This window comes from Larimichthys crocea, chromosome XIII, assembly GCF_000972845.2.
Source record: "Larimichthys crocea isolate SSNF chromosome XIII, L_crocea_2.0, whole genome shotgun sequence".
In the NCBI taxonomy this organism is placed as follows: domain Eukaryota; kingdom Metazoa; phylum Chordata; class Actinopteri; family Sciaenidae; genus Larimichthys; species Larimichthys crocea.
Genome location: NC_040023.1, coordinates 40589504 through 40607215, shown reverse-complemented (window position 1 = coordinate 40607215; position 17712 = coordinate 40589504). Strand labels below are relative to the sequence as shown.

Sequence of the window (17712 nt, the reverse complement as noted above, 5' to 3'; positions counted from 1 at the left end):
TATATTTATATATATCGACGTATATCTGGACAAGCAAAGACAAATTTAGTGAAAAGCTACAGAGAAATGTGCCCACAGAAGGTAGAGCACAGAGGGTATCTCAGGTCACAAGAAAAAAACAACTGATGTGCAAACTGTAAAAACTTGGAATAATCAGCATATTTATTTTATTTTATTTTGTAAGGAGTCCCAAAAAAAATCTCAATAACATCAGGTCCTTCACAGGAAAACCTTCAGTACACATCTATAAAGTTAGATCACAAAGACATGCAGTGACATTAATATAAAATCACTGCAGATTTGTCAGTGATTTTATATCTTTCCTTCAACCCTGATGTAATTCCTTTTCTACTGTTGTGTTGTAATCACAGACCTATAGCATGTGATTTGTGAAAGGTAATTTCCATCATCATCTGAAGAGGAATTGTTCTCCCCGTGTCAGCGTGGGTTCTCTCAATTGGTTGACTTTAAATTGGCTGTTTTATTGCATTGAAAATCAGCTCAGCTGTGTCCACAACAAATAAATTAATAAAGGGTGTACAACACTTAGAAATTCTGTATTTATTGTACAGATAGTACAGACCAGATAACATCCTGCTGCAAAACTATGTGACCCCTTTGTGCGGTGCTGGTGATACAGGGCATAAATGGACACTTGATTTCAAAATTAAACAAATGTAGAGCGGAGTTCAGACTGATTATAAAATATGAGAGTGCATCATTCTGTACGAGTACAAAAGAGGATACTTGGACTACATTATGTACTAACCTCTTCCTCTCTCAATCACACACTCACTCACGCCTCATGTTTTTATTGCTTGTCCTGAAACCACTCAGTTGGAAATAGCACACAGTCTCATAACAAAAAGGCCATTAACATTTCATTTTACACAATTTCTGGTTTTACAAAGCAGACTCATTTTTTAGGCAGCATGTATTCATGCCACACTCACATCTTAATGATGGCAACAGATTCCTCAGCATACAGCATACAGCATATATATCTGCAAATATCTGCACCAGAGTCAAGTATACAGTGAATCTGACGAGGTTGTGCGTTGAATTAGATATCTATGATACTTTAGTATGGTATCATCATTATGGTTCTTTAGAAACTTTAGAAACTTTTTCTTTGATATGAGAGCAGGAGAAATGTTAGCGGACATGTCCAGACACAGAAAATTACACATAGTGACTTAATCAACAGTGGAATTTTAGAGGAGAGAATGATTTTTTTTCCAGTTCATCACAGACTGTACACAAACCGATGCACGTCCATGGTAGTGAGCCTTTTTCCCATGTTTCAAGTCTCTTTTTTTTTATCCTAAGAAAGTCCTGGGAGAGCTCAACATTTCCCTTTTTCCCCTCCAACATTTGAATCTGGGAGACAAACACAAGGTGAAATTAAAACAGGAGACGCGCTCAGATATTTTATCCACCAAATGTGTGTAGTAAACAAATCCGTTTTCATGCATCATACCTCATAATTGTTCTGCTTGCCACCCAATCACGTGTTCTACCGGCCGCTGTACAGGTGGATCTTGACGAACGAGATGGTCTCGTCATAGTCTTTGTGGCCCTTCTCATAGATGACAAAGATGTACTTCTGGTCCTCTATAGAATCACTGTTCAGTGATGTCATGCTGGAGTAGCCACTTGGCCCCGACCATATCTGGACAGTTTTATTCTCCCATGAGTTCCCATGGGTCACTGACCAACGTAAGGTCAGGTTAATTCCTGAAGGGAAGGATTCAGGATGTTAGCGCTCAGACATTCACTGATCTGTTTTCTAATCAATAAATGAAGTGTGTGTAACTGATGCTACTTTTGTGTTTTTAAGAAGAGATCTTACGGTGTAGTTCATTGGCCGGGTTGGTGAAGTAGAGCACTCCGTCTTTCTGCAGCGCTCCAGCTGCTACTGCAGGATCCACCAGTGTGTAGTCAAAGTACAGTTCATCTATGGGCAGGGACTCTCCACCGTCAAGGCTGCGTACCACCACGCGACACCGACAGTGGTAGTTGTTCTGGTTCCGCACATTGACAATGATGCTGCCATCCGGCATCTCGACCAGCTACAGAGAGGAAGGAGCATGTTTAACTCGACACTGATGCTTTGTGACATTCATTAAGTGAGATGTGATTCAACGTGACACGCGGTATCACTACAGTGAAGACTTCACATCAGGAAAACTGATATTTTGAAATAAAACATTTACAGCTGCATTTTGTTCATCCACTAGAGGGCAGAGGAACTCCACAACATGTCGACAGATAAACGGCCTTAATAAAGTTTTTCTGGCTTACATGTTAGGAAATGATCATCCATTCAGCACAGCAGACACAAAACAGTATTATTATTCATCTGGTGACGTATTTCTGTTCAAGTGACACATTTAAATATTATATTATTCACTGCTAACTGCTAGAACCTTTTGTCTGCTGTTTGGTGCTGGAAAGGCTCCGTCCAGTGGGTTTATCAGAGTGTTCACAACAGCATGCATACCTGGTTCTCGTCAGGGTCGAAATCCTGTGCCTTCTTCTTCTGGTTGAAAGGGATGCTTTTCAGCGCGGCACCGTTGTACCAGGTACTTCCATGGTCATTGCTCAAGATGCAGAAAACTCCATTTCTCTCCAAGGTACCATGACCACACACCACCAACCGCCCCTTAGCCGGGTTGTGCCGCTTCTGTAGTGCAAAGACACAAAAATATGCGGACTCAGCTCAACTGTGCATAACAGAAACTACATCACAAGTCTGAAAACATGTCTTTACGAGGCAGGATCTGATGATGACATACATTTGGTATGGACAAAGAGAATACAAGGACATCACAACTCAACAAACAAACTGAGGGTTATCCAGAGTGGCTGAACTGCTGCAATCCAACAGAAGGTTTAATGTCCTAAAACCTGGCTCATAATCATCCACTGTTCAGATGCTTAAACTCCAACCGTGGTTGAGGGATAATCAACTAATTTGCACAATTACAACTCCCCTCCAATTATATAATGATTTTTAATGCATGCAACCCGCTTGTATCAAAGAGGCCAAAAATAAAGCTCCATGTCCAGTTTATTCTGGCACACATTAGAGGAGGCAATTTGGGAAAATACAAACAACATCTGCTTTCATTGTGCAGGTTTGATACAGACAAAGGTGAGCTCATTATCATTCAACATGAAACCACCATGTATATGTGAGTGGTGCATAGTCTACACCTACAGCCCAAATGATTAAATACTAATAAATGACACCAAAGGAAGCTCATGTACATAGTGATAGTTTAATGAGCTCAGGCACTGATATTTTTCATATACTGTACTGCATTAATAACAATATATCTGTGACGAGTCAATACAATAATAATGTAATTAACAGACAAGGACAAACAAATATAACACATAAAAACTAAAACCTTAATTTAATATAAATTTGAAGCACTCCTCTTCTTGTTTATCGGTGTCAACATGTGACTGCTATTCTTCTTTGGGTAATTATTTGGTCTAAACATCCAAATCAAATATTCTCTCTTCTCAGTTCGATCCCCAGCTCTTCAGTCTGCATGTCGAATCAATCGAAGTCAAAGTGTCCGTGGGCAAGATACTGAACCCCAAATTTCTCCCGAAGGCTGAGCCATCGGTGTGTGAATGTGTATGAAGCTCCTAAAATTGATGAGCAGTTGGCACCTTGCATGGCAGCTAATGCCATCAGTGTATGAATGTGTGTGAATGGGTGAATGAGATATGTAGTGCAAAAGCGATGTGAGTGGTCGGAAGACTAGAAAGGCGCTATATAAGTACAGTCCATTAACCAGTTACCATCGTCCATAGCTGACAAAAGCTGCTCCACCTTTGTCTGGAGCCACGTTTCTGTCCATTTCAACCAATTATCCACTATACTTTGACCTGAAATAGACAGAGGGAGATGTGGTGGACCAGAAACTAGCACTAAGCTGTTTTCACTTCTTAATTTGGACAAAATAATGGAGAACATTTAATGTACAACATATTTTTTTTCCTTTCATGAAGTACAAACATTTAAATAATCCAATTCAAGCATTAGATTATATCTAAAGCTTTCCACAACTTAATTCGTTGTGACAAAGGTGTACGAATTAAGATCCTGTAGTTATAGTCATATAGTCATAAAGTCATATAATCATAATATTCCTGCAGGGAGGAGATGATTTTTTTATGACATGTCAAAACCACAAAGAGTCTTTAAAAGCTCACTTTAGTCACCACTGGCATGTGACATGAATGACTACCCTGTCAGCAGCTTTTCACCACACTAACACCAATGTGACTTGAACGCAGCATGAAATCATTGAGCTTAAATGTCCATATGCTCAGCCCCGGCTACATTCACTCACCTGGATACCGTAGCCCGGCCCGGGAGCGAAGGATTGGTTTCCGAGCTGGGCTGTGATGTTTCTGGGCATGTTCCAGCTCAAGCCATCGTCTTTGCTCTCCACCATCATGGTGCTGGACGGCTGGCAGAGGGAGAGGTGGAAGCAGATGGAGTAGATTAGTATCACTGAGCCCACTTCCTCGTCTACCACCACCGAGCCCAGGTTCAAGCCGTCCGGTATCCATCCATCATCCACAATAAAGCTGGTCGGGGACCAGGTGGCACCTGGAGGAACAGACACAGATTCTGATAATGAGAATCATTTTCTCCAGAACTGATTATTTTATTGTTTTGTTTCAACAGGTCACATCAGTTTTCAAACTCAAAGTCTGTTTTGGCCGTTTTTATCTTCCTGTTCCTGTTAAAGGTCATTTTACAAACATGAATGCATATTTAGACAATAGGGTTTGTCTTATTGAACACTTTTTATACATTATTTATAATCCTTCTATGATATCAGTGCTGAATGTCCAGTATCAACAGTGTCAACATGATAACCAACCTCAATTCTAAAAAAAGACCTGTAGTCTTTAAGGATAGTCCCAAAGTTTAGCTCATGTAAGTTTCTGTATGTTGATCAGAATTATATTCATCCTTGGCTTCAGGAAGGTCAATTTGATTAAGAATGATCCCATCATAACATCCACTTAATGTCTGTTTTATTTATCCACTGATCAAGGCCATAAAACTTGACTGAAGAAAAAAAAAAAAATCAGTAACCAGACTTTGTTGTCGCTTAATTCTTCCTTTCTTTCTTTTTTGTTTCCCATGATGTTTCTTGTTCATTTGACGACCAATAATGTAATAAAAGTTTAAATACAGTGTATTAATCCAGTTGTAAAGTTAATTAAGATAGTTAAAGCTGTGACTGGCCGACCAAACATTCACAACCACTCACTGTCAGTGTGTGTGTTAGTGTACAGGCTGTGTGACCTGCCTTTATCTGTGGACCGCCGCATTGCGATGAACTTTGCTCCTCCATCGCCGGCCTCAGCCTTCCTGCCCTCTGCAAAAGCCAACAGGCTTCCTTTAGGGGTGAAGGTGATCAGCGGGATCCTGTAGGTGTTCACCTCGCCCTGGACTCCGCTCACCCACAGCAGCTGCTCCTCATACACAATAGGGTCAATCTGGACAGTGGAGAAAGATGAGACAGAAAAGTGAGACAGAAAGGATGACTAAAGGGAAATCTGCATCAGGATCAGCTTACACAGCCACTTTCACCGCAGCAAGCATATATTTGTTTATTCAGAGATCCTAACCACACAGCTGCAAAAGCTTATTTTTTGTGTCACTATGGAAGCATATGAAGCCATTCATAGGCTGGACAAAATAACAGAAACACGTTAAAGCCTCAAAAAAGTCACATTGACCAATGAAATCAGCTGAATCAACACTTTTTTCAACTTAAAACGTCATCAGCTTCAACACGCAGAGCTGCTGTGTGCTGTAACGCATACATAATATATTTCTAACATATTTAAGTCCAGAGAACAGTGAAGTGTACCTGGTTAGGGTCGATGGTACAAACACAGACAGACAACAGAGCGCAGAGGAGGAACGACACAGCGGCGGATCGGCTTCCTGCCTCCATGTTAGATCCACGACCTGAAACCTGGTTCTTCAGTCCGGCACAGAGTCAGCGTGAATGTCCTGACATCAGTGTGACGATCAGCCGACAGAAAACACAAACATCAACACAAACACAGGCAGGAACACACTTTAGCTCAGCGGCACCGCGACCCTAAAATTCAACAGCTAGCGAGCGAGTCATATGACTGAGATGGGGTCACATGACCACAGTTACTCACCAAAATAAAAGACTTACAACATATTTAGAGTTACACACAATCAAATGATATCATCATATTTAATCTAGCTATCTATCTGAATTTGGGTTCATATTTCACTTATTTTTTAACTTTTACTTATTTATTAATTATAACTATTTTTCTTTCTTTTCTTTTTGTTGTTGTTGACAAAATAGAAACTTATTTTCATGACTAAAGACAATTCCCCTGCTGTTTAGAATTAGTTATAATTAGTTAGTTATAAATAGTTATAATTGGCTATTTTCAAATCATTTGGAATGATGTTTGTATGGATAATAATATACCTCATGCAGCTGCTGAATGTTTAAACATCTGTTCTTACAGTTTATGACATATGGCAAACATTGTATTGTTTGTTGTTAATTGTAATTGTTTTACTCTATGTACAGTACCGTTTCTGTTTCTATATTTATCATAAGAACATTATGTTAAATACACTTCCCACTTTTATCCACACGGGGGCAAAATTTTTCTGAAACGACAACCAGACAATAGCGCGGTTTTCATGACTGTGACTGAGTTCATCCATGCTGTGGGTCACTTTAGCAGCAGAATAAAGCCAATGGTAAAATTCAATTTCATATCAAGATACTTTTCTCATTGAATTTAAATTTCAAATCAATTCAAAAGTGTGAAGCAAAATGAAAAAAACGATATAATATATGTATAAGATTTGTTTGTACATGATAAACACAAGTCAATGAATTTATATATAGTATAGTTCAGGTTTATTTGTTATATGTCAGTTTCTCTTTGGTATTTCAGACCCTCAACAGATTATTAATATATTCAATAAACAGATAACTGTTTAATTCAATGACAGTTCCACACCTTACTGTGCAGCTTTTGGCAATATCTATCAGCATAATTCAAACTTAGATACAGACACCACGACAGAAAAGCCTATGTCAAAGCAAAACTAACATCCAGGCGGTATCTATCTATCTATAAACTATTCATGTTCAGTCCAATGTCAAAGTAGTGTTTGTACCTCAATTTATCTACAACTATCTTTGGACTTTATGAGTTAATGTTTGACAGTTCCACTAAAACCAGAACACAATGGCAATAAAAAGCAAATTATCTCCTTTCAATAAATGCCAGCAGGATTAATCATAAAACTTTTCTTTGCACTGCACACCGCAGCTCTCAGACAAGCTGTAGTCTGTGACACAAAATCACAATGACATCAAAAGTCCCACTTCAGAATCAGGTTTAAGTAGACTGTCTGTAAATGTAAAAGATGGATTTCTAGTGCTGTCTGAGCTGAGAACCACAAACCACATTCCTGTAGTCATGAGGCAGGGCTGATCCCAGTCACACGCTAATTCAGAGAGAGAGAGAGAGCAAGAGAGGAAGAGCGAGAGAGAGAGAGAGAGACTGCTGAGTTATAACTGAATGTGAAAGTAACATACGCCACAGTCTGTGTGCGCAGCAAGACATGTACTGTTGCTCTCAAAGGATCTACTATCCATGTTCTCTGAAATCAAATGTCAGGACCAAGAAGGGAATACAACCATCTCATCACAGCTCTGCTGACGTGATGGACCTTTATCTGCTTCATCTAAAGTGCAGGTAAGATGTGTTTGATCATGTGAAATATGGTAATTTGTGTTGGTTTTGCTTTCAAGTCTTCATCGGCTGAAACATGTAAGATGGGTATCCATGGGTATCCTATCCACAGGATATGAACACAAGCTTTTTAAATGAACTTTTTACGCACAAACAAAATGTGACATGACTTCCTCTTTTCTGTACCCTCACGTCTTTTAACGGAAACTTTTTGGAGATTGTGTAAAATGTTGTTGATGTTTGGTTCTGTGCAGGATTTGCTCCTTAATAGACACAACCTGGAGAAGAAATGAAGGGATTTGAACACATTTCAGGTTCAGCACGACACAAATTGGGGTGAAAGCAGACAGGAGGCAATTTTAAGATGAACAGATGAGTGAGGGAGTTGAGTATTTACTGATAAGCTCGAGATAATGGTGCTATTTCCTCTATCAGGCAGTAAGACACTGACACAGCTGCCGTCTGTGTTTGGGTGCAGCTTTCTGCTGGCACACATATGACCATATAATATAATATTATATATGTATATTTATATATATATATCGTTCATCTCTTGCAGGTGCAGTGTAAGCAGGAAATGATAAATTGGCCCAGAGTTGGTTTGACTTTATTTACAAGGAACTGAAAATGAGCAGATAACGGCAGAGAGGAGACCTGTGTGTAAAAGAGAGGGCTGAAAACTAAAGTTACTGAGGGGTTAAACTAATATCATGACTACAGCAATGAATTTTCACACTTCAGTGCTAAAATGTGCCACAGAGGCAGGCAGGCAAGAGTGTGAGATGGAAGGAGACCTAGAGAGAGCTGGTTTTGTCTATGAGTCTTTAGTTTTATCTGTTTCTTTCTGTCTTATTGTGCTGTGGAGGAATCCCTGTTGTAATATCACAAATAGAAATACTTCTTTCCCCTTAAAAGATTGAGCTACACTGTTACAATAAAGTGGGTGTTTTATTCTAAAGGCAGCACAGATAGTGGCAACCCTTATGGTTCATAAATATGTAAACTGACTTAAAGCTAACCCTCTAAACTGAATCTGCCATTTAAGAAGGTAATAGCCTGGCACAAGCATTACATCATGCAGCAAAGCTCTGAAAGCCAGCAGCAGAAAGTAAATACTGTCAGTGCATTGACTCATTTCACAGAGAAACACTACTTTTTACTCATCTACTTTTATCTCATACCTGTAGTTAATCATTACTTTTCAGACTGAGATTATACTCGCAAAACATACAGAAATATACTTTTCTATTAAAGTAAACAGTGTATCATTCGTGACATTCTCTAAAGGAAAGGGCATTTTTGCAAAACACATACTTTAAGCTGATTATACTTTTGTTCAACCACTACTGAAAGCAGAATTGAGGTTTTTTTGTGCCTTTCCTTAGTCACGCCGGACATGTTTATCAGCGATAAAGGCCAGGGTTTATCTGAACTCCTTTCTAGAAAGAGACAACACCGGTCTGCTATGAATGCTCTGCTTCTTTAACAGTTGTTTATCTGTACGAGCAGCTTTTCTGTCTGATTTGACACATTTATTGATGGAAAATAGGTTTTCACACTTTCACAATCATCAGTCTTTTTTCCTGCTTTGATCAATTTTAGTTATCCATGAACTTTAGCTAACTATTTTAACTCATTCACCTTTTGGCTATTTGAAATGTTGATGTTAAATAACTTTTACCTAACTATCTTAATTGTTTTATCCATGACATAAAACTTAAAATAATTTCAGTTGCTTATTAATTTAAATACTACTATTATATATAATATAATAATAATATATATATATATAATATATATATAATATATAATATATATATAATAGAGATATATATATAGATATATATATATATATATACTATCATATATATAGTAACAAATTCAACCTTAACATTAACTAGTTTTCATGTACTCTAAATTACAATATATTACACCTGACTCAGCTTGATGCATAACTTACTTGCTTTTGTAAATGTAGTATTGGTTGAGTTAGATTCCACATACAACATATGGCATACCTCTTTCTGTTGTGTCAAAACTTGGAATATTTTGATATTTCTTCACACAATGATTCGTGTTAGGAAAGAATTGATTCAGGGAAGGTCATGCCTACTGTCACAGTTCTTTTTTTGTGTGACTCTTTTGTTTCTAATGAAATTACTGAGTGATTCATCGCTGCTGTCACATGAAATCACCGGATCCTCTTTTGTTCTGACATGAAAATAAATTTTCGGAAATGCTTACATGACAGGTTTCAGGACCTAAGGCCTCAGAGGAAATTTAGAAATGATTATATAAATAAGGAATGGTAAGTTGTTCTTGTTCATCACACAGTAAAATGTTGTGTTTTTGCTAAGATTGCAGCTGTTTGCCTAGAAGTTATCTCATGATCTGTTTCTTCTTTAGGACGTGGTTACCTCTGAGATGATGGAGGACAGGAACAGACTTGTTCTTGTGATGGAGCAGGGTGAGGTGGATGTGGAAATAGGTCAAACCAAAGCTCAGCCACAGATCAACAACGGCAGACATAACTGGTCAAATGGTAACAGCTGCCTTTTTATTTGTTTTAATTCATTTGTTGAATTGTATTGAAAAAAAAAATGTATATCGTCATATTTATGAGATGATCAAGAAGACTCACCCCAGCTAGTTTACTTGAACATGGATCTTTTGACGGCTGGTACCGGCCAAAACTAGCACATATATTTTTGTATTCAAAGATAGTGATCTATATGAGGTTTCATTTGTGTTAAAGTGGTGTTGTTGTGTCCTGTTTTCATAAAGTATTAAATACAGCTGTGTTTTGATCAGTTGGTCCACTTTTGTATCGTCATGACCAACCCCACAGCATACAGTACCAGTACTTATACAGCATTAGAGAAGGATTATCACCATAACATCACGCTCACATGCTTTAGATGCCAGAAGACACACATGCAAAGATGTGAATGAGATATTGTTTAACAAATTAACATACAGAACTGCCCTCCCTTTAAGTAGCTTTAAGATTGGAGCAATCGTCTTATTCCTCAAAGTCTGGCTGTCACATAGAAATTCTGTGTCAGCTTTGTTCCAGCTGTTTATTAAAGTTATATAATGTGGACAGTGAGTGACATGTTTAAATCATAAAGAATGGTGGCATCATTATTTACCTACACATCACCGTCAGGAAAGCTTGGCATACTTAGTTTATATTTTATGCATGCACCAGTTTGTGTCTGTGTAGTTTTGACTTTCTGTTTCAGCACAGCAAGTTTTCACTGCTGTCATAGTGCAGTGTTGTTTTTAGTTCTCTTATCATACCACAATTTCCTCAAATTCTTAAACCTCTTCAAACAAGCGTGGCATTTTAGATTTTAGACGGAGGACAGACTCCATGTGTCAGGGTCCGGATGGCTTAGGTTTATTGAGATTAATAATTATTTGATCTCTCAGGCCACCAAACTGTTAAATAGTCAAATGGCTCAGCTGATGATGTTTTGATGTTTGTTTTTTTTATGGACTGAATGCCAATGGCTACACATACTTTAGGTTTCTTGTTGTCACTTGATGTATTCATACTTGTGTATGTATGTTTTGTATCACCCTTAAGAACATGTCTTACTCTCTGTGTGTTCTATATTTTGTCTGGCTGTAAGGCACATTTTCTTTCAGGGAGAATAAAGTTGAGAGGTGACAGTGTTTCAGACAGTGAGTGCAGGTTGTTGTTGTCACACATCTGATTTCAGAGTTGATCTAATAATGATGCTGTCGGGGTTGCTTTCTTTTTCTCTCTTGACCTCAGGTCAGTGTGTTGTGGCAGTGCCGAGCCTCTCATCGCTAAACCCCAGCTTTGATCTGTCTCTGTGCCGGGCCAAACTGGAGAATGACGGCTTCCAGGTCAGCGCACACAGACATGGCTACACATATTTAAAAGAACTATTGTGGCACTGTAAAATTCTGCATCTTAATCTGTGTTGAAATCAGGTTGCTGATTTGTTTTATCCTGTTAGATACCAGTCAGCGACATGGAGGCTCCACTGAAGATAGCTCTGGACGTTCCCTCAGTCAAGAGATACGTGGTTTTCAACTCGGCTCTCTTCCATTTCATATTGGCACCGGTATGATCTCTTAATAACTACTTACAATGAACATTCTCTCAATTTCTCTGCAGCTTTAACTCTCTTTTGTGGTTTTTTTCACTTTTCTGTTAGCTTCAAATGAACACAAAGATTGTCCAAATTGAAGCAGAGGAGGCTCGAGACATCCAGCCTTTTATTGCTTAGTTTGAGTCAATCTGCAAATATGCTGCAATTTCCACAGCAGAGGCCTAATAGAGCCTTTGATTTGATAAAACATCCATGTCTTTCAAACTCTACATCTTACATCTAAGGCAATCATCAGCAGTTATTTTCTCAGACCTTAATAGATATTATACTGCTCATACGATCTGCTGCATACTGCATACATCTCCTGCTGAAGTGGCTAATCCTCTGTTCATCATGTCCTTTTAGCCTTTTACTGACCTTTTTTAATAAGCAGGCACAGACACCGGTTCATCCAAATAATAATAATGATGTTGTTTATTGAACCAAAAATCTCAAAAATTCAATTCAGCTCCAACAGTACTCATAGAAACACTGAATTTGTTCAAATTCCAGGATTCAAAACAACACTGTTACTCCTCACACACGCCATTTTCACCACTTTTGAGTTAACTACAGAGCTGGAGCTTAGTTCAGCAATAACATTTTAAAAAATGCACCACCGAAGCTTATTAATTCAACATTAAATCCCAAAACAAATGACAAAAATGTAACTATTTTCTGACAAACAGAGGTCAGTTGCAGTAACTTTGCGGAGTCTCTGCGGGTTGCTTGATAAATATGGATCAGACAAAAAGATACAGAATGTTAAATAGGTGAGTTCTACAGATGCTAGCTGTTTTCTGTCTTTATGCTAAACTAAACTATTTTTAGTGCATTTTGCAGCAACCATAGATTCTCATTCACCCTAGAAAGGAGAGTTTGAGACCATGAGGGGGTTGCAATCAGCAACTACACCACTAGATGCCACTAAATCTCACACACACACGTACACACTGCTCCTTTAATATTTAAAACATCTCCTCTCCCTCCATCAGATGCTGTATGTGATAGTGTGGTGTGCCTTGTTCTCCACCCTCCACCTCTACATGACTGTCAGTGACTACTGGGTCCTCTGTCTCTCTGTCAGTCTGGTCTCCATCTTCCTCACCACCACCATCATCTTCATCCTTCATCATAGTAACAAAGAGGTAAAGAGTTTATACTGGAATCCTCATATTAATCTGTCTATTATCTACACATCTGAGGAGCATTTCTTTAAATGTTCCTCTGGTGCTTTCTGTATGGACATAAGAAGGCCACTAAGTACAAATGTGAAATAATTCTCAAATGTGTTTCTTTGTCTGTTTCTGCGTCAGCTCAACATGAACTTAGATGTTCGGTTAATCCAGGTGAATGAGAGGATGGTGAAACACAAGCTGCTGGTGGCCGTGGCTGACTGGGTACAAAACTGCAACGGAAACATGCAGGTTGTTTTAATAAAATCAACTCAAACTGACTTTCCACATGCATTTGTCCATATTACTCATATTGACTTCTTTGAGCTGATACTTATGTGTTAGTGTGTAGTATTCCTGTATAGTTGTATTGTTTTTTTTGTTTTGTCATGAGAGAGGACTGTAGGATGAAACAAGATGAGGAAGGAAGAGGAGAGGGGAATGAAATGAAACAAGAGGAATGATACAGCAAAACTACTTGGTTGATGACATGACAAGATGATAAATCAAAACAACATATCACCAGGCAGAACAGCGATGACAAAGCAAATACAAACCAGGAGCTGTCTATTGGTCTACGAAGCACGAATAATTTAGATCTAATCGACCATTCTTTATGGCTGCACCAGACATCAAAAAGTCTTAACTTTGTAGACATTTACCCAAAATATATTCTGACATATTTAGTAAAGTTGTGTGGGTTTGAACAAAGCCTGCCTGCCTACATGAGTTTGTGACGATGAACCAGTCAGTGGAGTTTTTTTTTTAGAGTTTTATTGACAAAAGGGTCTGAAACAAGACAGAGCTGGAACTGGGTAGGTTTGCTCATGTAGGCCACAACAAACAGCACAAAATTGAACAATTCAGGCAATAGGTCTGTTTTACTAAGTCATATCATATATACAACAAAATCAAAACAGACTTTTAATAAAGGAAAATGTGCAGGTCAGTAAAGAAAGAGAGAAAAATGAGATAACGTTTAACATGAATTGCAGAAATCCTCCCCTGGGTTGACAGTCCAATAAATGGTTTATTCTGAAGTGCATCTGCACTAATCATGTAGGAGTAACGAGCTTAATGTGATCAATCGAAATGTTCTGGCCCGAAACTGGAGATGTGGGTGGTGATTTAGTGTCTGGAACAAAACTAGTACATCAGTAATGAATGACAAACTGAATAATGTTGCTTTGGCAGCTCCTAACGCTCATGTATTGGTCTCTCTGTGTGTCTCTGCAGCTGTACTTTGTGTACTGGGACATGTCCCACTGTCTGAGGGCGCTGACTGAAACTTTAGAGGAGCGCAGCTCTGTGGCGAATGACACCCAGGTGAGGGAGTCGAGTACATCTGTCCCTCTGTTTGTTCTCCTGCTGCTTTATTGATTTGTCTTGTGCACCCATGTTAGTCATCCCTCAAAATCAATAGAAACATAATTCTAGTTGCTCTTGAGAGGATATTTATTTCTGGACCTCAGGCAAACAAGTTGAGCCTTTGAAGCGCCATATTTCATCGCTTTCATTCTTGGAGCTCTAAGAAGTTTAAATGAATCCATGTCACACTTTCAACAGAAAAAAATGAAGAAAAAAATGTCCCATCTCGTCCTCACGGCTGAGATAAAGACTGTTGACCCCGAGGTTGGTGGGTCAGATGTGGAGGAGGACGAGGAGGTTGTGGATGAACAGAGGCCTCTGCTGAGAAACGAGGAGAGGAACTGCCAGCGGCAGGACGTCAGTATTGCCACCATCTTCAGCCTCGTCCCTGACGCATCGTTACCTGCTCAGGTAAAGAGACATGATGCTGCAAGATGTCTTTGTTTCCACACTGAGGAAATTTATATCAGAGCCTGATCAATATATCAGCTGTATGGAGGCAGACTTGTAAACAGAAATTGCATTAAAGCAACACTGTGTTGAAATCACATCATCATCAAGAAAGGTCAACAACACAAGACATAGCAGCCAGCTAATATTACTTACCAGTTCAAGTCAGTGTAGCATTAAAATGATTTAAAATATGTTATTTTACACAATGTTACTCTATAATGTGTTTATGTTTTCATGGTTTGTAGTCCTTCCTAACCCTAACACATTTATGTTTTTGTTTTAATTGAATGGTAGAATACTTCAACTTTCAGTGAAGTTAGTGACTTTTTGTGAGTTTCAATCACCCTTGTAAATATAGCAGCCGATGAAGCATTATCTTATTTTTGTTTCCCCAAAAATCTGTATTATTAGTGGCCTAAAGACGCAGTATCTGTAATGCATTAAGTCATTAATAGTAGCAAAAATGCACACTGACAAAAAATGCGAACAAATGACAAATGTTATTCTGTTTAGTTCTATATCAATATTTTGATTCTTTTTTTAATTACTCTTAGTTATTTTGTGCTTTTCAGTATTTAGAACTAACAGGTATTTAGCTTTTGTATTTTGACCATCACTCCTGAAACACAGCATGTGTAGTTAGAGAGAAAAAACTCCAACTTTTATACTACCATAAGTCACTTTATTAAAAACACGATTGACCAGATTTTTTATAAAATAAAATGTGAAAATAAAACTGAACATCAGTGCAAAATTCAGAAACTGTACATGATGTACATGGATATTGATGGATTTTTTTGTCACTGCCACAAGGAATTGTAGGACGGCCGTACCTTCTTTACTTCCTTAAAGGATGGCTTTCCTTGACCTTAACCACAAGGAAAAGTGGTTAGGAAAGGAGCTATTTTTTTTTACTATTTGACCGTAGATTAAAATCAAGTAAGTCCAAAAATAGAGTGGTTTTGGGATGCAATGAGGTGGAAATTATTGTGCAAAAGAGCAAACATGCACACAGGAGCAGGAGTATGTGGAGTTAAGAAAAGATTCACTCCACATCCTCTTCTGCATTTGAGTGTATGAAGTTTTAATCATAGTTTCTGTAAACACGTCACTTCATTCTCAGGGTTAAAGCAGGTTAATAAAGTTTCAAACTGTCCATGTATTTGTTTTGCAGGCTAAAGCCTACCAGCTTCTGATGACTTACAGTGCAGCTTATGTGAAGCTGCTGGTGTCTGAGAGGCTGTCAGGACCGACACACCACCACCCACGTTCCCAGAGGAATCACTGTACCACCGCCCCTTTCTGCCTCTGCCAGTACATCAAAAAGAAGATCCTTCGATAAGACAGTTGTCAAAACACGGAGCTGCTACACTGAACTGGTGGACTCTTTTTTTAAGACCTTTTTTAAGGTTTGCACACATTCTCTTGAACAGACAGAATGACATTTTGATCAAATGAAGGAACTGTTTGGAGATCCAATGTTTTCAAGGTTGTTTCTCCAGCCAGCAGGCTACTGTACCCCCGCTGCTGTGTTCATGCCAGCTCCACGTTTGCACCACCTGGACCTTTGTCCATTTGGTCCCAACAATCACTGCATCCTGCCAAATACTGTCACACTGAGAACACACTGAGGTCTACTCCGGCTGCTGTAAAACAATATTTGTACTCTTGTATACATGACAATCATGGCCTCAGTTACTGCTGTTGATTATTGTGATCTGATTTTTAGTAAATTCTATTGTATTTATATCTGGAAGCACTTGTGCTTTACTTGATGTTTTTATTTTGTGCTACTTTACACTTCTACTGCACTACATTTGTCGTGGCTTCTGTGTTTTGTTACTTCCTGTCTTTGTCTGTTTCCTGCCTGTTTAGTTCTCTTATATTTAGTTCTCTTATATCATGTCTTTCCCTCTTTCTCTTTCTTTCAGGCTGTAACTGTCTTAGTGCTTCTGATGGGATTTTTCTTGGATGGTTAGATGAAGTCTGTTTTGACCTGGACTCCTCAGTTGCCTTTTGTTTATTTTGTGTTAACCTACCTTTCCCAGTACAACATGAAAATGACCTTTTGTTCATTTTATTTTACCCACCTGTCTGCATTTGGGTTACACTTTGTTGGACTAAACCACAACATATTTCAGAGGGAAAGCTTGTGCTTTTAACATCAGTGCATTTATCTGACAGCTATAGTTACAGGTTACTTTTCAGATTCAATTTTACATTAGGTTAAGAAAGTTTTTCCTTGCCACTGTTGCCAAGTGCTTGCTCATGGTGGATATTGTTGGGTCAATTTAATTGACTTTAAAAGATATGAAACAGTGTTTAAGATTATACTAGTGCTTTCCAGTTATTCTGGCTTGCAATCCTTTACAAAAGAAACCCAGTATCTAGTCAGGGCTCCTTGTCACATTTCAGATGTCCATAACTTGTTAGCACGTCCACCAACATTTCCCCTCTAAACATCTTGCATGGTTTCATTTAAATAACTGTTGGAGACCTGAAGAGGTCAAATTATCCAACAATTCACAGAAAAAACACATTAATCATCTTGCTAACCCTCCAGTTTAAATCAAAACTGTACTTAAAAATTTAGCTACTTTCTACTGGAGTTTGAATGCAGGGTTTTTACATGGAATGAAGTATTGTTTTGTTGTTGTCTTGGTACTTTTACTCAAGGATTTTCATGAATACTTGTTGAAAGATTCATATTATGAATGACTGGCTTCAGTTTTCCGACTATATTATCTGAAACATCAGTAACAACAGCAGCAGCACAA

At 38.4% G+C, this 17712-nt stretch overlaps 2 protein-coding genes across 2 annotated transcripts; one reads left to right on the top strand and one right to left on the bottom strand.

Moving 5' to 3' along the window:
- Positions 1-546: 546 nt before the first annotated feature.
- On the bottom strand, positions 547-6200 carry neu1 (neuraminidase 1). Its single transcript, XM_010735365.3, has 7 exons — positions 5916-6200; positions 5349-5538; positions 4374-4636; positions 2504-2686; positions 1853-2072; positions 1481-1737; positions 547-1380 (listed from the first exon to the last, which is right to left on the bottom strand). The coding sequence occupies exons 1-6, from the start codon at positions 6000-6002 to the stop codon at positions 1517-1519; spliced, it is 1164 nt and encodes a 387-aa protein (XP_010733667.2). The 5' UTR covers positions 6003-6200; the 3' UTR covers positions 547-1380; positions 1481-1516.
- A 1448-nt stretch (positions 6201-7648) lies between these two features.
- On the top strand, positions 7649-16999 carry tmem268 (transmembrane protein 268). The gene is made up of 9 exons (XM_010735366.3): positions 7649-7815; positions 10219-10354; positions 11597-11691; positions 11805-11912; positions 12935-13087; positions 13256-13366; positions 14351-14440; positions 14681-14893; positions 16110-16999. Exons 2-9 carry the CDS (start codon positions 10237-10239, stop codon positions 16275-16277), a joined length of 1056 nt encoding a protein of 351 aa, XP_010733668.2. The 5' UTR covers positions 7649-7815; positions 10219-10236; the 3' UTR covers positions 16278-16999.
- The last annotated feature ends 713 nt before the right edge of the window (positions 17000-17712 follow it).

Excerpts from the sequence above, each read along its gene's own strand:
- neu1 (XM_010735365.3), bottom strand. The coding sequence starts at position 6,002 with ATGGAGGCAGGAAGCCGATCCGCCGCTGTGTCGTTCCTCCTCTGCGCT. Across the intron at positions 2,073-2,503 it reads TCGACCCTGACGAGAACCAG|CTGGTCGAGATGCCGGATGG; the intron begins GTATGCATGCTG and ends TCCTCTCTGTAG. Across the intron at positions 1,738-1,852 it reads CCCGGCCAATGAACTACACC|GAATTAACCTGACCTTACGT; the intron begins GTAAGATCTCTT and ends CCTTCCCTTCAG.
- tmem268 (XM_010735366.3), top strand. The coding sequence starts at position 10,237 with ATGATGGAGGACAGGAACAGACTTGTTCTTGTGATGGAGCAGGGTGAG. Across the intron at positions 10,355-11,596 it reads CAGACATAACTGGTCAAATG|GTCAGTGTGTTGTGGCAGTG; the intron begins GTAACAGCTGCC and ends TCTTGACCTCAG. Across the intron at positions 11,913-12,934 it reads TCCATTTCATATTGGCACCG|ATGCTGTATGTGATAGTGTG; the intron begins GTATGATCTCTT and ends TCCCTCCATCAG.